This window comes from Anser anser (genome assembly GCF_964211835.1).
Source record: "Anser anser genome assembly, chromosome: Z".
Lineage (NCBI taxonomy): Eukaryota > Metazoa > Chordata > Aves > Anseriformes > Anatidae > Anser > Anser anser.
In genome coordinates this window covers 60,513,406-60,539,503 of record NC_139723.1, presented here as the reverse complement: position 1 = coordinate 60,539,503, position 26,098 = coordinate 60,513,406, and the positions used below count along the sequence as shown (strand labels likewise).

Below are 26,098 nucleotides of genomic sequence, written 5' to 3'. Positions count from 1 at the left end.
CAGAATAAAACAGTCCGTATCTCAAGAACTCACCTTCAGACTTCAACTTTGTAAGAACGAAAATCAGGTAGTTGTTGAAATCTGGATACTGATTGAGTTGTTCTAGTTTCTGAAGAGAGAAACTGTTAAGGAAAAGTAAAATCTTCCACATGCAGCTTTTATAGCTTTCCAGATACAATTATTATTAAATCTGTTGTGTCCTACTGTGTCATTTGAAACAGTTGTATATAAAAGCTTAAAATATTCCAAGTAAGAACAATCTGAAGACAGTCTGCAGTCTTCATACTGAAGCAATACCTTTTAGTTGTGGTGAAATCTGAAAAAATAAAATAAAATCCAGGGACATAAACAGAAGTTAAAAGATTCTTAAAGAAATATTTTTAAAACCATTAAAAATCTGTTTCTGTATAGTTCTGAATTTCAGTATTTACAATCAGAAGCCCGCCAAACTATGGAATCCACTGAGACACAATCCCACAACACATTTCTTGTTTTTCTCCACCATAAATAAAGCACTTTAGCCTATTAAAATCATAAATAGCTGTTTTATTTTAATGCTATTCACTTTCTTAATATTAGACAAACTTTTTTTTTTAAAATGACTCTAACTAGCTGCAGCCTGAGCTCTCAGCAGTGAGAATTTAATTGTAAATGCCTAGATATTTGTAACTAGTTTATTCTTATCCACCATCTCAAACAAGTAACAGAGAACTGTTCTTCCATATACATACCTGTTTTCTAGAGTGTCAGCTGTCTGAACGAGTGTCTTACTAGCAATACCAACCTCTTCACTATGTCCTTGGGGAAACTACAATAAGAATTATTATGTTTCTGAAGAGCTGTGAAGGTATGTAGCTGTTTTTCTAAAATTTACCATTTCTTCTGCCTCAAACTTCCAAGTATTCTGTGCCGTTTGTCTGGAAAAGCGATCTGGCATTCTCCCTATACCCTGTTCTTGCACCCTGGTATTAATTGATATGCTGCTCAACAATAGTATTGTAAGTCATAAATATGCAGCATCATCTTCAAGTTACTGACATACTGATGAAACCTAGTAGGTTTACACAATCAAGACGTTCAGCAAAAAATTAGTTTCTGAAGAACAGTGCTTGATTCACATGCATTGCATTGACTTCATTTGCAATTTAGCTGAACCTCTAAGCATTCAAATTAGGTAAAACCTTAACCAAATTCATCTGTTAGGTCTCCATGGCCCATTAGGTCCCTCACAGTTCTAAAGGATCCATTTCCTTCTAATGACCAACAACTAGTTTATCTAGTCTCAAACACAAACTTAAGAAACTTCTTCTTTAGATATTCAGGTTGTTTGCACAGAGTATTAACTTTGCTAGGGAAGTCTGTCCTCTCACCACTCAGTAACAGAGTAAAGCACACTTATCACAGCTACAAGTTATTTCGTTGTGAAACACAAGAGATGAGTGTAAACAGAAGGATGGCCATGCCAAGTGAAAGTAATACTGACTGTTCCACGTGGTGCCTAGAAATGATAAAACACACATCCAAAGATTAGGTGCCATGCCAAACAGCTCTTTCAGGAGCCAAAAAGTAGGGTACTGTGTCCTGTAAATTTTTTACTTTCTCCACAATTCAGAAAGATGACCACCAAAGCAGTCAGTTGAACATTACTAACATCTGCACATCAAAATGGCTCAAACATGAAGCAGCAGCAGAAGCAAGCAGAAAGAACTCAAATAGCAGTATTAAATTAGAATACACCTCACCAGTCTAGGAATCAAAGAATAGCTAACAGGCCATATTATCCTCAACAACTTCTTCACCTACATTAAATTTTTCTTGAAAGAAAAAAGAAAGTTAATTTCTTCATCTGACAAATGTTTGAAAGCCTTACTGATTCATAACTTAAATTAAGGTTTTTGGCTGACCCGTGCTCCCCCACTTTATTATATTTGAGTTCTGAGCACTTAAATATCAGAACTGTGTCATAATGAAAAAGCACAAGAGAGTACACTGATAATCTTACATTAAATTATCGACTGAAAGTACTTCAAATTTGAAACCATTAATCACCATCCTGCTTGGGCATGTTAATAGGTAGCACCCTACAATACAACAGCTATCACAAACGGACTGAAAGAATATTTATTTATTTAAAATTACAGGTCATGACCTGTCAAGCTGTATTAAAACATTTTTCCAAACTATCATGTAATACAATAATAAAGTGTGCCACTGCTCTGCTTTTTACAGGCCTGCATACAAGAACCTCTTTGAAAGTAAGGTGTATTAGCACAGCAGGGAATTACCACTAACATTTAAAAATTTCATACATCAATTTAGTGCACTTTTGTTTAAAAAAGATTCTGCTCATCTTTACAACAGACAACATCTACTATGTTGCCCATCCAACACCTACTCTGCTATTTTTCAACAAACAAAGCAGGTTATTTGAAGCTGAGCTGTGAAATGCCTTTTACATTGTAACACCAGTAGCTTTCAACAATTTTGCATTTGAAGTACTAAGGAAAGCCTGCCCAAGTTTGAGGCATTATCAGAACACTTTAGCTACCACTCCGTATAGTATTTTCCAAAAAAGAGACAGCATCTTACAAATCTAAGACACAGCTCTGAGAGCAAGATGATCAATATGAAAACTCACTTTGCTTTTCAGATAATAGCAGAAGCTGTTCTATGCTTGGCTATGTTAGCAAAGTGTAGAAGTTGAGTAAATTTGTCTTTAAACTAAACTCTTTTAATAACCTTATATACATTTGTTCTTACCTATGCGAATGAATTCTGATGCCATCTGTTAAGACCTTCAAGCACACGCCTTAAATAAAAAGGGAGTGAGATAATAAACTAAAAGGGAGAGAGATAATAAACTCGTACCGTTCAGAGAATTTCAGAAAGCCTTCTACGTATTTCAGAGCACTTATGTGGCTAGCTCAAAGGCCAGCGCACAACCGATGCGTGCTTTATTTTTCAGGAGCTATGTTTCTACCGCTCCTAACCTAAAATTTCCTTTAATTTTTATTCCGCCATTTCACCGTTTCGAGACTGGAGGGGGGGGGGGAGGGGATGGGGGGAGGAAGACGAGCGCACGCCACTGACAAAAACCCGCCCGGCAGAGCCACCCGAGGAGCCCTGTGGCGCACGTCCCCCCCTCCCCGCCGCCCTCAGAGCCTAACGGTGACCGCAGGCGCCGGGCCCGGGCTGCGGGAGCACGCCGGGGGCACACCCCCCCCCCCCGACACCGCCGGCTCCCGCCTCGCGTCCCGGCGCCGCGCTACCTCGCTCGGGAGGCCCCCGCCGGGCCCCGCGGCCGGACGAGGGGGCCTCGGGGGGCCCCGGGGGCCTCCGTCCGGGCCCCGGCACCACCAGGGCCCCGCTCCCGCCCCGCCGCGGCCGTGCGCTGGCGGCGGCCCAGCGCGGGGTAACCCGGTAACGCGGCCGACACCGGAGCGGCCGCGCCGCAGCCAGCCAGGGGCCTGAAAGGGGAGCCGCGGCCCTTGGCGGCGGGCTCGCAACAGGTGCCCGGGCCCGCAGCCGGGGCCGGGGCCGGGCGGCCCCCGGGGCCCGCAGGCCGCGCTCCCCCGCCCTTCTCCCCCGTCCCCGCCGCCGCGCGGCCTCGCCCAAGGATACTTGTTGCACGGCTCTCTGCGTGGTGGTGTCCGGCGACTGGGACTCCTTCAGCAGCTGCAGGATCTGCTGCAGCCCCTGCTCGTCGGGCTTCCACTCGTACTCCATCTTGGCTCGCTGCGAACACACCACAACAACGGGCGGCCGCCCTCAGCGGCGCGGCAGGGCCCAGGCCGCGGGGTAGGCGGGAGGGAGGGAAGGAGGGGAGAAGAGAAAGGAAGGAAGGACGGACAGACAGGCGGGCGGGCGGACGGACGGACAGAGGGAGGGAATAAAGGAGGGAGGGAGCAGCGCGATGCCCAGCCCACCCCCCCCCCCCACCCCCCGACCAACCTCCCCCGGGTGAAACGGAGGGAGGGAGGGAAGGACGGACGGACGGACGGACAGACGGCACCGACCTGCTGGCTCCTCCGCAAAGCCGAGCGCACTGAGTCACGGCGGGCTGGTAACCCGGCCCCGAGAGCCGCCGCGCCGCCTCCTCCTCCTCCTCCTCCTCCTGCTGCCGGGTCCTAGCGCCAGGCACGCCTCCGCCCGCCCGGGCCGCCGTCAGCCGTCCCCCGGTGCGTCCCACGCCGCCAGCAGCCTGCCGGCGACAAAGCGCCGCGACCCTTCAGCGCCTCCCCCCGCGCTACGGGGGAAGGGCAGGCCCCGAGGGGGGCGAGGGGGTGGGGGAGAGGGGCCGGGGCTGCCGCCCGCGGGGGAGGTTTTGGGGAGAGAAAGCAGCCCCGGGAGCTAGGGACGCGGTACCTGCCTGCCGTCTGTCCGCTCCGCGCGGCCTGCGTGCCGGGCGGGTGAAGAGGGAACAACTAGGCAAAAAGGGGGGCACGCAGCTCGAAACAAACTCCCCCGAAGGCCTAGTACATCTTACCCTCACCCTCAAAATATATCACCACGGAGCCCAGGTCAAAATTATCAATTTAAATATATCCACATATTTACATATTCCTGTTTATATAGATTATACATATGCTAACGGCCAAGTGGAATGTTTAAAATGTTTCAATGTGTTAAAATGTTTAAAATACGAACGTGAACACCTGTAATTCCTTAGCTTTTACAATCTGATTTTAGTCACTGTGTTTGTAAGCAACCTGCTTGCCAAGCAGAAAACTAGTTTCACTTTCTGCCTCCTCTGCTGCAGCACAGCACTGGGTTTGAGCCGCACGCACGTGCGTTGCACATCGCAACCTTAAGAACTGAGGCATCAAGGACAGGGAACAATAGCGATTCCCAGGTAATTTGCTGTGTAACTCTTTGTCTCACCTCCCCAAAGCTCTCAATTAAATCAGTATTTAAGTTTCAGTCAGCTAGTGCTATGAAGTATCCCCAGCCAACTTTCCTTCAGTTATGATGAGCCACCAGCCTTGCAGGAGGAGCCAAAACCAGTACCCACAGCAAAACAGCAAAGCAAACTGGAATAGGCAACAAGTATGACAGGCCGTGTACCTACAATATCCACACTTCTGGATAATGAGGACAGTCAGTCAGGAAAGCATGCACACTGGAATAAGAAGCAGGAAACAGCTGAAGAGCAGAGAAGTATGCAGCACAGCATGCAAGAGAACAAAACCAATGGACAGAAAAATACTGTCTTTTAAAATAAACAAGCAAACAAAGAAATGGGATGTTTGATGCTGTTTAAGCATCTGCTGTTTAAGCAATTGCCACGGTTATCCCAGGGCTGTTTGGGAGAGATTGCTAAAGCACTGCACCTCTTCAAAGCTTTTCCCACTGAAATGCCTACAAATTGGAGTCACTAAGGCAGGAGAGTAAAGACCCGCCACCAGTTACAAGGAAAGGAAGGGCACAAAGTTTTATACAAGATTTTTGTAAGCAGTGGGAATTGCCACTCGTTTCGCTCTAGCACAGAAAAGTCTCAAGCAAAGAAATCACGGCTAACCAGATTCAGACCATTAAAAACTATGCTCGTGGGTCACAACGTATGTGCAGCAGAGCTTTCCATAATGATGCTTACACAGCTGGAGCAGATGAAAGGTGATGTCCAACAAACCAAGGAAGTGCTCATTTGGGTCTCACTTCTCCAACTGCTGCCTTACCAGGAAGGTTTTAGAAACTTCATCATCATTGAGACTTCTGGCTCACTGTCAAATTTGGTTGAAATTGTTTAGAGCTTCAAAAGTTACTGTCCAGAATTTATGACACACGGATTGCATCTGCCTAATTTGATCAGGAAACCAAGGGCCCTAGACAAAAATAAGATTAGACATGGGAAACAAGGGACGAGACTAGAAAGGGAGGTTGAGAGGCAGAACAGGAAGAAGCAGGAAGAGAAACAGGCCATGGATCTGGAACTAAGAAAGATTGACGTAGGTTTCCTTTCCATGAACATGACCAGAATTAATTCCCTGTCTTTCTGCTGTGGAAAAGAGAGAAAAAGGCATACAAATCAGACTAGGAATGAATGGGAACTGCTATAGTTAGTGGAACATGTAAAAGCTTTATATGATTTTCCTATGGGGCAGGTTCCTCCTGAGGTTCTATACAGGATCCTTTACCACTGGCAACTACTCAGCATACATAGAAATTAAAGCAGGTAACTAATTAGCTGGATACCTTCTTTTCTTGACCATTACTTTGAAGTTATTTTTACCCATCTCTTATCCTTTGAATTCTGTTGAGAGGGGAAAATACTTTGAGTGAAAAAAGCAAGTACAATTGAAAGTAAATATGGTTTAGTTGAGGACTTGTTAGTGTTAGGTCAGAGGTTGGACTAGGTGATCTTTGAGGTCTCTTCCAACCTAAACGATTCTGTGATTCTGTAAAGAATATTATAGAAAAAATGAGACAATTGCTTCTTTCCATATCCTTTGCCTCCTTGTTTTCTAGTACCATTTCCCTCCATCTTCTTGTGTAGAGAGAAATTCAGAATCAATGTTAAACTAAGTAGCGGTTAGAAGCCTGGAAACTACCCCTCAAAACATATGATGGCCTGGTTCATCCCACTCAATCAGTAGAATGCACCAGAAATAAATATGGAGCACTGCATCTACATATCCAATAAGCCAATCTTTGATGTCTCTATCATCCAAGCTTCAGATGTCACACCCAAGAATCCACTGGTATCACAGAAATGTGTAATGTTTAAAAAAAATAAATAGAGCAAAACACGCAAACAAACAAAAACCCCTGAACTAGTCTGTATCTTTATTTCTCTCTCAACAAACCTTGTCATGTTATATTTGAGCATCCACAAAGAGCGCACAGATAATTTTTATTATTTTTTGTTTGGGAACTCTCTTCCCCTTCTCTCTCAGAATGTCCCATTAGATCAGACTGAAATGACACTTTTCAGGCGTATCTCATACAAGGTAAAAGGGTCTGGGGCAACAATGGGACTGCAGGGGCTGTGGGGTGTCAGGATGGGGATCAGATGTAAGGCACCACAGGTTTTAACTGGGGCTGGGGGGGCTCTCCCTCCCATCTCCCTAATGGAGCAGGGGTCCCACAATCACAGCTAAACTTTATTAACAACTGTGCAAACCTGTCCTTGGGCCCTGTTTCCTCATTCTCGTGAAACGTCCCAAGTCACTTCTGTGCCAGAATTTGGTAACCCAGGTTAGACCCTGACTGCTTGGCTTCAGAGCTTCCTAGGACAGACTGGGCCACAAACTGGGTGAAATTATCCATTTTCTGTCTCTCACCAGGGGTGCTGGAGAGAGCTGTAAGGAGGTGAGGTGGTGATCTGTAAAAACTGTAAATCCATACAAATGCTGCATGGTGGTGGTGTGTTAAAAACTGTAAACCCACATAAATCCTGCAAATTGGACAGGGGACAAGGTGTCGTGAGAGGTGCTCTGCTAGCATAAGTTTCAAAAAAGTGGTGGTACCTGTAGTTATCTAGGAAAAAGACAGTGGAATTTTATGGAAAAGCCTGGTCTGCTACGATTGCATTTGGTACTGCAGACCAAAGGTGGCCAGAAGTTGGCAGTTTTAGTGTTGATCTCCTAAGGTTTTTTGTGATTGTTATTGGGGGACCAATTCCCTGCCTAATTGGACTACTGGAAGATCTGGGCAGCTCACAGAACAGAGCAGACGAACCAAAATGATCAATTCAAGTCAAATGGTGATAGGAAAAAGGTGTCGCCTTACGCTCTTTTGTCTATGCAAGCTCAAGCAATTGCTGCTAGCGCCGACAGTGCTCCGGCTGTGCTGCCAACGCCTCTGGGTTGTTCCTCTCTCTCCCCTTCTGCACCCCCGGCTGCTGATCGTGCTCCGCGAGCTCCGTTAAAGGAGTTGGTCCTCCCTCCGCCGGCCCCGCTGGGGTGCGTGTGCCTTTTAGCGCAGCAGGCTCGGCGGCGTGACAGCAGCAAACGCCGCGGTTACAGAAGGGCCCTGGAAAAGCATTACAGATGATTAGAAGTATATTTAGAGCGTATGATCTGACGTGGACAGACGTTTCTCAGTCGCCAGAGGCTTTGTTGACGGCGGACGGATGAAACGATTGAGTTTTGCCCACGACGAGCGAGCGGCCACAGCCCCGCACGGCGCAGCCACGTGTCTGGGCTGGGAGCCAGGCTGCAGGCCCCAGGCGTGGCAGGGCTGGCACAAGTGGGCTAGTAACTGCAGCGAGTGGGCTAGTAACTGCAACGGGGGCAGCGGGACAAAGAACAGCATGTTGGACGTGGGCAACAGGCTGTCGGCAAGAAACGGGAACACCCCTCTGCTTTTCTAACTAGGCTGGGGAAACAGCCGCCAATGTCTGGGGGAATAGATCCTGAAGCAGAACAAAACCAGCCCCAGGTTGTCTCATTATCTGTAGATCAAGCAGCCCCAGGTATCAAGAATTATTCTGCTGAACATTTCCCAGGATGGCAAGGTATATCAATGGAAGAAGTAACGAGCATAGCCAAGTTTGCATATAATTAAAGAAAGGAGGAAAAAGCAACTCGGCAGAGGAAACAATGAAAAAGCAAGCCCTCTGGCAGCAGCCTTACTTGGGAGGGATACTAAGGGGAGGCAAGTAACAGAAATCAGAAAAGCAGAGATCAGGGCAGAGGTCGAGTAACACCAGAGAATTGCTGCTGTTACTGCAAGCAACCAGGACGCTGGAGATGAGAATGCCCCGTTACTGTGGGCAGGGTACCTAAGACCATAGTTTAGGGAAGCCCTGCAGGGCAGAGGATGAAGAGAGGAAGATAAGAAGTTTCCAGACCCCCCATGCCCCAGCAGTGGAAACTGAAACAGAAATACACCTCCCAGGCAGATCCCAGGAACCAATATTAGATATCAAAATTGGAAATACGGTTTATGCATGTTTAGTTGATACTGGGACAACTTACTCCACCCTAACCAATCTCCCAGAGAGCTCAAAGGTGACAGGAAAAGTAAATGTAGTAGTTATAGAAGGAAAACAGGCAAGTGTTTCAAAGATAGGCCCATTTGTACCACTACATCTATCATTAAACCTTTTGTTGTTGTTGCTGTTGTTATTGGAATATAACATCTCCAGATTTGTTAGGGTGGGACTTATTGGACTTAGTGCATAAATTACAAGCAAGATTGGTATGCGTTCCTGAAGGTATAACTTTCAAACTTCCAATAGAAAATGTTCCAAAAATAATGATGGTTACAGGCCAGGAGAAAATAAACAACATCCCTCAGGAGCTGAAAGGCATACTGACATCTTTGTCTGCATGAAGTTCAATGGATGTGGGTCTGCTGAAGTCATCAACCCCACTTGGAAACTAAGGGAGGGAAACCTCCCTCCTTAACGGAATACCTGTTGTCACATGAGGCTAAAGAGGGAATAAGGCCAATGACTGGGGAGTTGTTGAAGAAGGGAATTTTAACTCCCTCGTGAACCTCCCTGTAACAACACACCATCATCACCAGTAAAGAAGCCCAATCCTGGCCCAGAGGGAAAGACAGTTTTCAGATTTGTGCAAGACCTAAGAGCAACTAACAATGGATAGAATACCCCACCCAGTAGTCCATGACCCATTGATTATACTAACCTTCTTAATGGCAGATGCTAAATATTTTTCTATAAGTAATGTGTGCACTTTCTTTAGCATTTCAATACACATGGATTATCAATATACATTTGCCTTTAACGTGGGAGGGGCAACAAATGACATAGATGAGATTACCACAGGGGGTTGCAGGATCACCTCCAATATTTTCGAACATTTTAGTTACAGACTTCCTGAGCATTGAATTACCAAATAATTCTGCATTGACTCAGTATGTTGATCATTTGCTAATTGGTAGTTCAAATCAGGAAAACTGTGTAACATTAGAAAGGCTTTACTGGTTTCTTCAGTTAAAAAAGGCCACCAGGTTTTCCCCAGCTAAATCTCATAGGGAAGAATTAGAATATACAGGATATGTATTATCTGGAAAAGGTGGAAAAATATCCAATTAGTGAATAAAAAAAAAATCAGTATATGCTTAGGCCTTTAACAAAGAAACAGGTTAGAACATTTTTAGGAGCAGTAGGATTTTTGCAGATCCCAGATGCCAGTCTTTGAAGAAACAGCCACACCATTGCTGGCATCCACAAAAGCAGATGCTGAAGAACTACTGAAATGGACTTCAGGTCTGAAGAAAGCGTTTGATGACAGCACGTGTACTTAGGATGCCAAATTATAGTACGCTGTTCCATTTACTTGTGTGTGAAAGGAAAGGAGTGTCCTCTGGGGCCGTGGCTCAGACTCTGGACAGGCAGATGTGCCCCCCAGTGGCTTACCGTTCAGCCCAGTTACACCCAGTTATTAAAGTGACAAAGGGATGTATTAAAACAATAGCCTCAGAAGACTGATAGCAGAAAAATAGGGGAAGATTGTATTAGGACACCCACTGACTGTAAACGCCCCACATGATGTCGAACTGAGGTTCACTAAATCATTGCAGGTGTTGAGTTTTCAGAGACTCCAGAAGTACAAATTGCTGTTGCTGACAGCAGAGAAGCAACACCTTGAACCTGGATGATGGGGAACCACACCATGACGGCACAGAGGTCACCCAAAATTGAGGAAAGGTAAGAGCAGACCTTACAGGCATGCCCTGCCAACTCCAGACTTCTGTAGACCGATCACCTTAGGATCAGAAGGAAGGCGACTAACAGGGTATGCCGCCCTCCTGACCCAGCACAAGGTGCTAATCGCAGAGCCTATTTCTCCCAAACACGATGCTCTTGCAGCTGAGTTGGCAGCCCTGGCAGAAGCCCACAGGGAAGCACAAGGGAATGATGTGAACAGCTACATGGACCTGAAATATGCTTTTGTACCTATCTGCCACGCTACAGGACAGGACAGTTGTGGAAACAAAGGCATTCTGTGACCTCCAGACCTCCAGCAGTGGCTGGAGAGCAAACGCTGAGCAGATCAAGGATTTGTTAGAAGCTATCAGCCTCCCAGAAAAGACCTCCCAAAAAAGCGTGATGCATCCAGCAGTGCACACTGAAGAGAAGACTCTTCCAGCTGGCAATGCAGATGGCAAGCAGTCAAGTTCCCATTAAAAGATGTGGTGACCAGGTCTGGAGCTCCAGAAAACATCAACTCAGAGCAGGGCAGCCATTTTACAGCCCAGGTTTTAAAAAGCTTACACAAAACGTCAGGTATCACCCAACAACTGCTTAACCCTACCACACATAATCGTCAGGGAAAATTGAAAGAATGAATCAGAGCCTGAACCATGCTGTGTCTAAAATTTGAGCAGAAACCAGTCTGACGTGGCCAGATGCCTTACCAGTCACTTCAATGCACAGAAGACAGAGGCCAAACCAGAGAGCATTAACGCCAGCTGAGGTATCATTTGGGAGAAATTTGCAGATTCTGAATGCTTTTATCACGACAAAGACCAACTTGTTGGAAGGGGATGAAAGGTTAACTCAGTGTGGTGGAGATCCAGAAGAAGATAAAATTTTCCCAACACCAAGCTCAGCTACAGCAACCAGTGCCCTCAGAAGGGAAAATGCACCTCTGTGAACCAGCAGATTATGTGCAGGTTAAAGTACATGAAACGAAAAGCCAGTTATGCCAAGGTGGGAAAGACTCTTTCTGGTGTTGTTAACTTCCTTTTCTGCAGTACTTGTAATAGGGAAAAACACTTGGATACATCATTCTCATGTGAAACTTGCCAGGACAGAAGAAATCAAGGATCTGTTAAAAATTAGACTGAAAAAAAAAACAAAAACAAAAACAAATGTGTGGTTCAAGATAAGTAAAATATACTCGATATTCATCACAATATTGTTAAGACTGTATTTACTGCTAGCAGTGCTATTGTTAATTCTTAGTCATCGTTGAGAATAAAGGCAAAGGGAAAGATGAATGCTACTGATTTATGGAAACAGACAAAAACAAAAGCAACTTTCCAGTTTGGGGTGAGCTGAAACAGACTGTAAGAACAAATACAGAATAATAATTGCATTGGTTTAGGCAAAAAAAACAAACAAACAAAAAAATCCTATTATTCCATAATCAAGAGCTGACAAAGCACTGTGAAAAATGCTGTTTGAAGATGGGATATTCAATTCCAAATTGCTCATTAATCAAGCCAATTTTACAAAGCACCACTATGATATCTTTAAGAAATATTCACCCAAAGCCATTGTAATGTTGCATTTATCCACACATCCTATTGTAACTCTGTTAATTTTGTTGTAATTCTGTTGATTTTAATGACCCTGCTGTTTCTGTGTGCTGCTTGCTTGCACATGAAAACGCAGCACCCATTTTCAAAGAAGTGCTCATGCAGTGATATTGAAGAAGATACAGGCCTGGATGGCCACAAGAGAAGTGGGGACTGCAGGGAGGAGGCAAACCGCTCTGCTCTGCCCTGCTCTGTGTGAATTGCTCTGCAGGGAAGAGCTGCCTGTTTCACCTGGAAGTTTGGCACCACTTGCTTTGTCTCTGCCAGCGCCACAAGCACTGGCCTGAGCATGTTGGTGGATGCCGGAGGAGCAAACCCACTGTGTGATGAGACACCTAAAGTCCCATTTGAGCAAACTTTGGATAAACTTTAGTAACAACTTTGCAAACCTGCCCACTTCCTCCTTGTCACGGAATGTCCCAAGTCACTTCTGTAACATAACATACCTTATTCAAAATCCAGTACTTAAGAGTATTAGCTCCAAATGCATGAGGCGGGTTTCAACTCTTGCTTCTTCCTAGGGCAATGAAGCCAAATTTTTCTGAAAGTGTCCTTACTATCATATTACAGTGTACCTAGTGCTAGGTCTTTTAAACTCGTTTGTTTTCTGTTATGTTATAAACAGATATTAAGAGGAACTTGGATTAAAAATTACTTCCTAATCTGCACCCTGTAATAATTGAGAAATAATACTCCAAATACAAATATAGGCAGCAAACATAGTTAGGAGATTTTTAACAGAATACCCTCCCCACCCTTCCAGCAGTCTCAGTGCACCGAGAAGAGAAACAGGAGAGACTGGTGCTGACACCCTGCCAAAATAGATTTGAACTAGTAGGCAGATATCCCATCCCTCAAATGTCTTAGCCTCCAAGCCGTACCATTGGGAAGTACTTCTCGCTGCTAGCAGTTTTGAAACTAGTTTCTAACAACTATTCTCTAATCAAAATTAATTATCAAATTTGCTCTAATTTCAGAATATTTTTTGTGGTTTCAGCCACTTTAACTTTTATAAAATCATCCCCTCTCTTTAGTTTTACCACATTGGAAACGTTGGATTTTTTTTTCTTTTAGACAGCAAATTCTAATAGCTACCTTCCTTCTTCGTACAAAGTACAGGCACTGCTAACTGTAAAACTGGTGTTTAATAATGAGAATCAATCATCCAATCCATTGCTACAATCCAGGCTTCCGAGTTTCCACACAGACTGCTTATAGTGTCTCTCTGTATCTCTATGTATAGGTTTGTATGCACAAAGGAAAGAGTAGATAACTGATATTCCATAATAGATCTTTTTGTAAACCCTCTTATTTCAGGCTAAGAGTGAAGTGGATTAAGCTAAGCAGAAAAAAAGCTCTCAAAACACAGAATAAGCGTGTCTTTGCAAAGGAGCTCATGCAGAATAGCTATCACTACACCATTTTGCAACACCTTCTGCCTGGAGACATTTCCCAAGCTTTCAGTTAAAAAAAATGCTGGTAGTCCTCCCATCAAATGTATCAAAGGAGAATACATTATAAAACATTTAGTGTGGTCTTACTGAATTCAGACACATGATACAGAAGTGGTACTTTTTCTGGTAACTAAGGGCACAGGAAACATTTTTGTGCGTTCTCTGGTGCCAGAGGATGACAAAAAGCTAAGATAGCACCTACAGGAAATCCACCCAGTGGAATGTAAGAAAAGTCCAACATGATCCAAAGTACAATGGTATGCCTTGGGCTCAAGTAAAAAATTTTGTGGAATGTACTGAACTAAGAATCTGCTTCTTTCATTGGTTTAAGACCCTTAAAGGTACACTGCCAGCAATATTCAAACCAGCAAATACACAGGCTTTCAGATAATACAGTTTCAGACTTGGGTACAGTTATTTGACTTTCATTTCCTATTGTCATTCATTCCTTGGAGCTGGTAGGTCTAGGAGTAGAATAAGAAGCTCAAGAAGCCAAGGGAAATTATGTTAGTTTCCCATCCTATTGAGACAATTACAGCTATAATCAATTTTGTCGTATGCTGCGTGACGTATTAGAAATTGTGTATGTGTGCTATTGATCCCATAATAAAACACCTTGTAATGAAGCCAAACTCCTAATTTTCTGGAAGACTGGACATTTCAGTATTGGTGGCAACTAAGTCTGTAACATGATTTGCTCTCCATGGAATACCAACTTGATGATGAACTTCTTTTGACAGTACCTACAGTTGTGATAATGCACCTGCTCAGGCAATCTGTTTGACTGTTGCTTTTGGCAAACGGAGAGTTCTGGCTTATGTTGTGGCATCACTGTCCATGACTGTGTTTTCTTTTCCCGAAGGTGACAAACAGTATTTGTTTTTGCAGATAGCATCCATAAAAAAGCCTGCACTGTGGAATCCCACTGATCAGATAAAATAGTATGTATAATAACCTGCTATCATGTAATTACATTCTTTGGACAGAAGTGTGTTCTTTATTTAATGGATACTTCTGACTGCTCCTCATGTATTCAACAAGCATAGAATAAAGTGCAGAGCAATGCAGCTTCCATGTGTCTGAAGGGGCCAAACCACCACATCACTGCAGCCAAGACATGATAGGCCACAGCACGCATGAACATTTGAAATCTTGTAGAATAGTTAACCAAGACTTAATCCAAATTAGGCTTACAAGCATCAACACACAGCACAGGCTGACATACAAGTGAAAGCTAAAAACAAAGCCTATTGCAGTTGTTGGGTTTGATTACATGCATGACATCATCAACTGCAGAGACAGAAACCTGCTAAGCTTTCACCAGTTTGGAAATCATCAGGAAAGTTTTGAATTCTACTTTGACAGGGTAAAACATTGCTCTTATAATTCAGTAAAAATTCCAACTGACTGAACAAGCGGTAGGCAAAACTGCAAAGATCTCTTGACTTGAAATGCCTTTGATCAACTGATCTTCTGGACAAGGATACCTTTAGAGGCATTATCTTTTCAAATATGCTACTATTTGATGTCTGCAGATAAAGGTTCCCAATGGAAAGATCCCCGTTACTGGTGATTTGCCCCCGTTGTAATCACACATACTACAGATTAAAATGGTAGCACGTTCTTAATGCTGACAGTCATAAAAAACTGAAATTGAATCAATGACTATTTGACAAAATCATCACCTCCTGAATTTGTGAGGGATGACGCCAGATCTATCAGCTGAAGTATGATATAGTACAACCTCCTCCCCCCCGTCTTCTCCCCCAGGACACAAGCTTCTTTCTCTAAATTTGAGAGTACTTAGATTTCCTATATGAACCATACAAGCCTCTTTAATTGCCTAACATGAAAGGGATTTTTGAAGGTAGGGAAAGTAAATGGTAACTAAGAATAAGGAAGTCAAAGTGGAATGCTCTGTCCTGAGTAACAAGCCCCACTCCTTATTGTAATAGGCAAAATCTACTTCAAGGGGGGGGTATTCAAAGGCTAGAGTAATTCTTGAAGTTCCAGGGTCTTATTTGAGTCTCTACTGCCAAACTGCACATCTGTAGTTCAGGGTGTGCTTTTTACCAGATTAAAATCTTTCAGGCATACCGAGATTAGTGTCAGGTACATATGAACCCTATTCAACCCCCTATTTAAGTAAAGTTTATTTCTCATAGCTGTAAGAAACAAAGAAGCTGGTGTCTGCTGCAAGATTTTGGTTGAACGTAAAACTAATCATCTGTAACTGATGATTCAGTCTGTCCCAAGGCAGATAAAAAAAAGTTATACATAGCTTTTGAAGTTGTTTTTCATTAATAGATCAGAACTGAGACCTTTGAAAACATAGGAGAAAAGTAGCAGAAATAATTAAAAAATGAAGTCACAGCTAAAAAAAATTCACATCCATGGATGAGAACGATAGAACGACAGAAGAGATGCGGTCCCTGAAATTTTAGCATTTACTTTTATTCAATTTTGTGCTCATCCTCATCAAATCAAGGGGATTAGTTAAACGTGAGATACATATCTCCTCCTGATGCCTGTTTGACAAAGTGGTCCTAACCCCTGAAAGCCTAAGAAGTAAAGTCAGAGAGACTTCTGGATTGGTCCTCTAGGACTGGTTCAGCCAAGACAGACGGAGCCTTTGTGTGAGGTCGCATGGCCTAGGTATGTGATAAAGGTCTCTATGCTCTTTCAAAAGCTTTTAAAAAGGAAGTCCTCTCCTGCCCGGACAGTACAGAAAAAGCACTCGACAGCAAATGCTAAAAGACAGTAGACCTTGCTGTGGTGTAATGCCAGGTTTGGGAAAGATTTTAGACCTGAAATGCATTGCTTCTTTAGAACTACCTCATTCAAAATAATTGTGAATAAATAAAACTTACAAACAAACTTGATGTTCCAAATAAGTGGCTCTCTGTTTTTAAACTTTGTATTATGATGAATGGAAATAGACCAGTTTTTTAACCACAGTTAATACATAAATTAAAAAAACAGCCAATATTAATGCAAAATATGTACAAATAACCATCATAAATCAGTTTAACCAAAATTGTTTAAGACTTTTTGTACAACTACATCATAAGTCATTCAGTAGAAATATCTTCAATACTTCTTACATACAAACACAATGATTAGGAATCTAATCAAGTACTAACAGACATGTAAAGGTACAAAGGCCCTTTTGCTAGTTGAAAGAGGTAACAAAGACGAGACAAATGGTGTATTTATTTGTAAGTATGTTTTGATGCATAAATGAGATGAGAATGATTTATTGAGGAAAAGAAAAACTACAAATGTAATGCAAGATTAAAACCAAGTACATAAATAAGCTTTTTAGAATTCTGATTTAAATTACATTTTTTTTTAATTTTAAAATACATAAGTCAGACCACTGTCTTCTCCCAGTAACCACTGGCACCAGCTACAAAGGCATAAGTACAAAGGATGTCTCCAAGAAGTGAGGAGTCTCCTCCAGTCAAAACTCAAGCATTATTAGGAAATCAGTAAAGGGGCCGAAGAAACATGTTATTAGGGCACAAAGATGTGGTTTGTCAGAATTTATTTTCATTTTTCCTTCTTGACAAAGTATCTTGCAGCCAGCGATGCAGAGAATCCAGCTGTTACTTAATGTTTATTAAAACATTCACACACAGATCATGCATCAAGACATGTCAGCAATATTACTGTCAGCAATACTACCACCACTGTGAGGTCTGTCAATGATGGCAAAATAGCTGCTTTGGTGGCATTTGCAATACTGACAGCAATGCCATACACTAAACCAGCATCACCAACCATTTTACTAGTAGGCTAGTATTTTGTCCCCCATGTGGCTGATGAATTTCCTTACTGCGGTAAGTGATTTATCTAAGGTCTTTAAGATGCTGTTGACTCAAGGAAATGACATGATTTGGGTTTGTATTAGTCTCTGTATTACTCTAACAAGCTTGTATCTGTCCTGCACAGTGACTAACTGGAGTCATATTTGAATGCGCAGGACAAAAACAGAACTTAAAGACTTACAAGGCATCAGCTCAAAACAAGAATTCAATCTTTTGCCCTGTGAGCTCAAGTACAGTTGTCTGGCATTCCCTAATCTGTAAAGTCAGGTAAATATTCTGAAATTCCATCCTCCTGGATGAATGAGCAAATAATTACTGATTTGGAATGGAGCTCCTTCCAAAAGAGACAAAGTCATCCATGTGATCATGAGTGAGGAGAAAAAGCTAATACAATCATACATATAAACAAAAGAAATGATGCCCTAACCAGCTTAATCAAAGAAGTGAAACTCTAACGACAAGTAAGCAAATAAAACTTTATCTCACCAAGAGACATAAGAAATGACTGCAGACATTCCTTGTACTTTAAGGCTCAAATGAAGGAGAGGGTAAAAATGCAGGGTAAACGTGGAAGTACAGGCACAAACATATAGCTCACCCAAATTGTTCCTGCATATACATACACAGTGAAATTTGCAAATACATTATTTTTTCCTCCTCCAAGTATCAGTATTTTAAGATGGTAAATAAGACAGAACTGAAATTATTACTGTTTAATATAAAAAAACCAGTACTATCCAAGCACTTCAACATTAACTCTACAGGAATTATGTAAACCAAATATAAAATATATTTAGAAATTAAAACATTATTAAAAACTCCTTTAGAGAAGTTTGTAGTTTCATCTGACCAGAACAATAAAACTCACCAGATAATCTGGTAAGGAAAAGAATATAATCTATATAGTGAAGCCTATTTCAGTTAAGAGAGGCACACTGTGTATGTAATACAGATTGATATTTCAATAGAAGAATGCTTCACCTTTTTCCATTCAAGTTTATCCAGTCATATTTTAAATGCTCTTGGATGTGAAACATGAAGGTAAGATTTAAGAGAAGCCTTAGAGTTTCAATTAAATAACATATTCAAGTTACATCTTGAAGCAAACAGACACCACAGAGGAATGCCTATGTACTTCTACACAGATCTTCATGGCCGTTTTCGGCAACAGGTGTTAAGAGATCACTGAATAACTCCAGGTGAACCGTGTCTGATTCAAGAAAAGGCACAAATGTGGGAAGCAATGAAAAGGTTGCATATAACAGTGTAATTCTTATTCTTGATTTTTACTCTATTCCCTCATTTCTACTCGTATTTTTGAAAAAAAAATCATTCTCACAACTATATCTGTAAGACCACAAATCTCTGAAGCAATACTGAACCAGCATTAAGCATATTACACATAAAAACACAACACTGCAAATAGTTTCACCACCCTCCCAAAAATAAATTTGCAGGCATCCCACCTTGGTCTTACAATAACAGTGTAACCACCACATGAAATATACAACTATGAAGAGCTGAAACCAAAGTCAGTTTAAATTGTTTACAGACAACAGAACAAGTTAACATCTCCATCCTATGTAACAGTTCTTATATACTATCATGATGCAGAATCTGGGCTTCTTTTCCCCTGCTAGTGATAATAATGCTCTCCACCTCAAGGAAAAATTTACTGACAGGCAGCATCTTTTCTGCCATAGTGCCCTTAACAAAATATACAAAAGGCATTACAAGCTATTTTCCATCCCTTCTCACATTCTACACAGAAATTTGGGTTTCAAAAAAGAAATTGCACTCCTTTGGTGCAATGTTTACAGATGCTTTGAGTCTGTTGCACAGTTCTCATTCTTCTTGTATCTTCCCATTATAGAACGTTTGTCTTTTGTATTGTAATTCAGTTGTAAACCGTAAGGAGAAAATACTTATTTTGTTACTTCTGCCTAACTTGTTAGAGCCTTAATTCACATGTGGAGCTCCTACTGTAATTTAAATATAAAATATAAAATACTGTAGCCTAATCTTTTTGCAATTGAATATTTTTTACAAGGCATGACACGTCTGACGAATTCCTACTTCTATTTATTTTTCTTTCAGATTATGTTCCACAACAAAAATGTGTATTTAACAACATACTCATTTTAATATATATTAATATATATATATTAATAATTCCTTTGTAAAACTTGGTGCTACTGTCATAGCATACCATCATCAACAATATCAAAATGGCTCAGCATGGACGGGACCAACACTGACTTTAAATATTTCCTCAGAATTTCAAATTTGAGCTTAAAAGCCCAACTAAGGAACACAGAGCTCAATCGCCCGCATACTTACCACTAAATTAGCATAATCTTAAGGATATCTGCATAACAACCATCTTTCCCTAATATACATTTTCCCTAAAGTGTAGACAGGATAGCTAAACTTCTCTCAAGTGAAAGGATATGTCTGCCTTCATTTAGGTCTAACTAGATGCAAGGCTGAAATAATTCTATCTATATAATACTTTCAAAACAATGTTGTTTCATTATTTAAACATCTTCTGGAAGAAACAAGATTTAAATTGTGATGAGGACATTACACTAGAGATGACCACTGTCATGAATTTCCTCTGAATTTGGGATATGTCTTACAATCTACACAGAAGATGCTCTAATGGATGTTACAGAGTTCAAAAGCACACACTATAGCATCTTTTCTAGAATTTCTACTGACACATAATATTTTATTCACAGATACCGAATTCTTCTCTACTGGGTAACTCCTGAAAGGAACATCTCATCTTCTTATTTATCACTTTATCACAAAATCTCTTTATTATTTACTTACGGCTTCTGCTATTGCTGTTGATAAAGCAAGAGGATTAAGCAATCTGTATGAAAAATATAAAATCATACATGCAGGGAAAACATTTTATATTAGAACTAAATATTTCTAACAATCATCTGAGAGTTGTGAAAATAGCAACTCTGATTATATCAATAACATGGGCCAGTTTTTAAGATCTCTGTTATAACATAAGACCAATGTCTTTGGCCTCAGTTATTTTATTTGTTTTCACAGGCATACTTTTTCTCCAGACCTTCAAGATGTGTGTGTGTGTGTGTTAAAGAAACTTTAAATCATCCTTACGCCCAATTAAATCTGTATTATTCTGAATTCAGAAACATTCTGAAATATGTTTATAATCCACAAGATCCTCAAAAGACAGCCTCTAGTATCTTACTATTTTTTTTTATTTAAAACAAGGAGAGTCTTACTCTAGCAGAGATGAGATTATCAAAGACTCATTGTGCCCCATTAGCCCTGTCATCTAGTGTAAAAAAAACACAAAGCAAGGGCAACAATCTCAGTATCTGCTCATTCTCTATGTCATGTGCCAATATAAAAAAAAATCTAAATAAGGAAGATGTTAATGCATATAGTTTCATATATTTTTTTTTTTCTTACCCAAAAGAAACCTGTCCTTCAAACACATTGTACAACTATTAATGAGAAAGAGACAGAACTCAGAAGTGAGTCTTGCATGTAACTGCCACTGTCTCATGAAATTCCTTAATCAGTATTGACTTTTCCAACCCACAGCTTGAAAGATTGCTAATGGAAGTAATAAACAAAACAAAACATAACTTGAAATCTACACTACAAGTGAGGGAAGCTGTGAAAATACTGCCAATTATCAAACAAAAAATAAATATAGCACAATTTGTCAGTGACTGCACAGAATCAAAATAAGACAATCACTAGAACAGACAGTGTCTAGCCTAAAATATGCTTTCTTGTTAAACTAAAGATATATCACAGCCATAAGTTATAAAAGGTATTACAAATACCCATTGGCTCAGAAAACAACTGTAATGGGGTAGTAACCAGAAGCAAAATATTACATGAAATTACAGCGTGTTACCCAGTTTTTACTCAAGAAATACTTTCTACACTCTTCTACAGCGATGAGGTGGAAGAAGACTTCAGAAAGGAAGCTGTCTAAAGTTGTTTGGTAATGTAACCAAATGGCCAAATGGATTTTTGCATATTAAAGGTGAAGAGTTTTAATCTAAGCAGATATCTGAAGCTGTGATATAGAAACACATATTTGCACCAGTGTGTACTTCTGTGTTAGAGAGAAATGTGAAGCAATCACTCATTTGTTTATTTTTAAACCAACCATTTCCTCTCATTAGCTTGCCTACTTTAACCTGTTCTCCCAGGGGCTCCAAGAGCGTATCTGCTCCAGATTCCAGTGCTTTCAGCCTTCTGCTGCCTGGCTTCTCACACGTAAGTTAAGAACGTAATTACATGACTCTAACGTTCTTGTCAACGCAACTGGTTCCCATTTGTTCAAAAGCTCCATTCAAACCTCACCTTGCGTATTTTTAACTACTTGTTATAAGACTGATTCAACAACTAAAGCTTTCACCTCTGATGCCAACTCCCTACTTACAATACACGTAACGGAGAGCACTGAAGTCAATCCTGACTTAGAACCATGTAGCTCAGGGTTTGTCTATACAAGAAAATTGCACCAATTCAGCTTAAACTTGTCTATGCATCAGTTTGCAAACCCCTGTGCAAAACACTTCATTTTAATTCAATGCTGGCCTAAGCTTTTTCTTTTCTTCTCTTCCACCACCCCCCCCCCCCTTTTTTTGCACCCGACTCAAAAAACAGACTGAAATACAGGTATCTATTTGGACTTTTGCTCTTAAGTTTCTTTAGTTAAAAAAGCAGACTTGTGTTTTTAGCCTCTGACAATAGACTTGCCTCTTGTCACCACCTGCAACCAACAGCAATGAACAGCCCCACTGTCCCCAGGCGGGTCCACACTTCTGGTTCAGGACACAGGAAAAAGAGGAAGACATGGTGAAGTAGGATGAATGGGATAAGTGAGATAATAAGCACACAGGGGAAGCTGAAATTCCGCTTTGTGTTTGCTGGAAGTGAAGATTTGCAATTTGGGTGTGTGGTGGAGAAAGTATATAGCTTAAGTTTAAAATTAACATAAACATCTGCAGGTGCACGTATGGATGGGAAAGGTAAGCATAAGCACTGGACTGCAGTCTTAGTTTGGAACACAGGAATATGCAGTAGAAAAGCTCTGGTTTTGTGTGGTTAGGGAAAACACGATCCTGGATGCCAGAAGTTACTTATGATGACCATATACCTGTGAACTAGGTTTGGAATGCCCTGGTCTGTGCTACACCATCATTTCTGCAAAGATTTCCTTTCTAGGTTTTAATACACTAGCAGTTTTCTTGAATTTTTGTACCTACTCAGCTGCTATTTTCCATTCTCTGCCAAATACATTGTCTTGTCTTTCCCTCTGCTTTTATGTTTAGCATTAGTCAATTATTTAGTTTAAGCATTTCATGGCAGGCTCTTCATAAACATTATATTTTGAATGTTTAAGGATATTTCGCAAAAGCTTGTAGAAAATGCTATACAAAATAAAATGAAATTACTTAAATTATTTAATAGAGGAATAATTCAACAGTAACATGTCATATTTGATTTGTTTAAAAAAATACAAAACCACCTTATTTTAAAAAAATTCAATACATAGGAAAAATAAATAGGAAATCAGCTTTTTGATTGCTTAAATCAAACTCTGGAGGCTAAAAGTGACATTTAGAAGTTTATTTCTTTATCACTATAAGAAGCTATCTTCCATTGTATCCATGTGGACATGCACAAACAAATGTTTACGTACAAGTTATACATATGCATATGTATGTGAAGTCTATTAATAGCTATAGAAAGCCAATTCAAACTATCTAAATCAATACTATGAAATAGTGGAAAGAGGTGGAATAGGTGAACAAAACATACATAACATACACACATATAACTTGTCACATATATGGTAGATCATAAACCCAACAACATTGGGTCTACACAAGTATATGTACCAATGAAAGATTTAAAAGATAAAAATCTTAGTATGAACTGCAGTCTTGAGCTTAGGCCCCTATAGCATTTGCATATTATATATATACGACTATTTTTATATATTTTTATATTTTATATTTATATATAATATTTATAATGTTTATATAATAATATAATAATAATATTTATATTTTTTATATATACTTTTTTCTGTCACATGTGAAATCTATCAACAGATATAGAAAACCAATCCAAACTATCTAACTCAATACTGTGAGACTGTGACAAGAAGTGGAATAGGTGAACAAAACATATTGTTACGAGTATTTCAATGTTCGTAGAATCTGGAACTAAGTTAACTGACAATTTATTTCTGTGGTTAAAACTAATAAATCAAAGCCACACCGTAGTTAAGACATAAAAATAACGGAAAGGCAGTTTTAGCCCCTTCAAAAACAAAGTAAAAGTCCTGCCCTGTTGCACACTGGCAGAAACTCCACTGATAACATACTGATTTAATTTGAACATGTTTCACAGATGCGTGGTCTGAATTTTTATATGACAATGAAAATGCAGGTTCTACAAAAGGATCTCTTTACCAACGAGATATTTTAAAAATGAAATGTCAGAAGCAATTATCAGCTGCAATGGAGGAGGATTACCCTTGCCCTTCTGCCACTTTCCTTTATAGCCATGGCATCTTGGTGTGCTCAGAGCAGGAGCTGGAAGGAAAACTGATTGAATTACACTGTACTCTAGCTCTGCCACTCTGCTGGACAGCTCTATATGTACCCGTCACCTAATTATACAGTAGTTCAGTCCCTGAGTTTGCTGATTTACCCCATGAACCTGAGATTAACCACGTGTATCCATGTTCTCTTGAATATCCACCTACAAGAGCCCCTAAACTGGAACTTATACAAATATACCAGAAAAATGCATGTTAGATGATCTAAGCCTACATTTGTAAACACACCATTGTTATTTTCACCTTCTTGTCACAAGGCATGCTTAGCTCAGTTTAGCAGATGTTCTTACATCTATATCAATTTCTGAAGTCACTGAAATGGGTGTCACAGCCTGCATGCAATACTAAACACGGTCCTTAATCAATATTAATTCTAATGAGAGCCTTCCTACTTCAAGGCAGAGTAAACTGCTTTTTCTAACCTTTTTTTTCCCCAGAATTATAATTTTTGCTTTGCACTATGCTGCTTTGAGTATAGGCTAGCTATTTTGAAGAAACCCACTTTGAAGTAATTCTGATCAAACAGAAACTCTTTCCAATCGCAGGCACCTTTCCTCCATCCTCCCACATATAATCCAAAAATAACTAAGATTCACACAGCAGATGCAAAACGAGGGCTTTTAGAAACAGACCATCCACTGTCATTTTTAAGCATAGCTGAGACTCTAGATTAGTAATATGGGCTCATTCTCCAGTTCTACCAAAAGGATCCTTGTATGGTCATGGGCATGTGATTATTTTTTTCTGTTCATTTACTCGTGTTCTGAGGGGACACAAGTCAACCTTTTGTTCGGTGAGTGTTGTAAGTATTGAGCTGTATCTGTGAGGTATTGAAATACCGCTTTAAGGACTACTGGATCACGCAGGACAGCGAACAAACAAGTTATGAACCCGCAGCGGCCAGCATTCGCAGCAGAACAACCCTCACAGCAGGAGGATCTCTTGGATCCTGGGCATAAAATCTCGCGCAAGGAATTACTGTCTTTACAGGGAGAAAGCAGCTTGCTGACTGAGCAAGCCATTCGTGCCAACCCCAAAAACATTCGGGCCCACCGCGCGCTCACCCCACAATGGCTCTGCAAGTTACAGCGGCTGTTTCCTCTGAGAGCCTGAATTAACAGCCTCCCCCTGCGAAGTACGAGAGGGACACGGGGCCTCTCCCCTCCCTAGCACCCCGATAAATGCGCACACGGGGGCCCCGCCTAGCCCGGCCCGCACGGCACGATCCCGCAGAAGGCGCCAGGAAACACGGCCACGTCGCTACGCCCGGGGCTGCTTTCACTTCCTCGGCCAGGAGATGGCGGGGAGGAGAGGAGAGGAGAGAGAGGGAGGGAGGGAAGGAAGGAAGGGGCCGACCCTCAGACCCCGGCCACCCACACACCCAGCGGCGGAGCCCGCAGCCGGCCGCCACCCCCCGCGCCGGCAGGCGCCGTGTGCCGCCGCCGCCGCCGGGCCGCTTCAGCCCGCCCCTCGCAGCCCGGACACCTACCCACACCATCCCAGAGCCCGGCGGCGGGGGCGGGGAGTGGCGAGGGAGCGGCCCGTCCCGGCTCGTCCTCTCCCTCGGCGGCTGGGCGCCCGAAGGTGCCGCGGCCCCGAAATGGCCGAACAAAGGCGGCCCGGCTCCGCCGCCGCCGCCCCTCCGATTGGCCGCGGGGCGGGGCGAGCTGAGGCGAGAGGGGGCGGGCGGGGGCGCCGCTCGCCGGTAACCGTGGCAACGGCGGCCTCGCCCGCGGCTGGGGGCGGCTGCAAAATGGCCGCCCGGCCGCGCCCGGACACCAGCGGCCCCGTGCTGACTCGTTCTTGGCCGCCCGCTAGGCCTGGCGGACGTGTGCCCCCGTCACAGGCCGGCATGCGGTGTCGGTGCCCCCGAGCTGTTGCCTCCTTCGATGAGGCGCAAGTGTGGATGGCCACCTGCCTGTCCCTCGTGCCTGCATCGC

General features: G+C 42.0%; 1 protein-coding gene across 2 annotated transcripts in view; it reads right to left on the bottom strand.

The window, feature by feature from the left end:
• Window positions 1–25,802, bottom strand: part of TNPO1 (transportin 1) — an 83,515-nt gene extending 57,713 nt beyond the window's left edge. Inside the window, exons 1-5 of one of the 2 annotated variants that reach the window (XM_083816929.1) lie at window positions 25,648–25,802; window positions 7,729–7,971; window positions 4,017–4,201; window positions 3,622–3,735; window positions 34–109 (exon numbers count right to left, since the gene is read on the bottom strand). In XM_083816929.1, the coding sequence (XP_083673055.1) occupies window positions 34–109; window positions 3,622–3,726 (181 nt within the window). In that variant the 5' untranslated portion in view covers window positions 3,727–3,735; window positions 4,017–4,201; window positions 7,729–7,971; window positions 25,648–25,802. The remainder of the gene's footprint in view (window positions 1–33; window positions 110–3,621; window positions 3,736–4,016; window positions 4,202–7,728; window positions 7,972–25,647) is intronic. The other variant, XM_083816930.1, reaches the window with a different exon arrangement.
• Window positions 25,803–26,098: the final 296 nt, after the last annotated feature.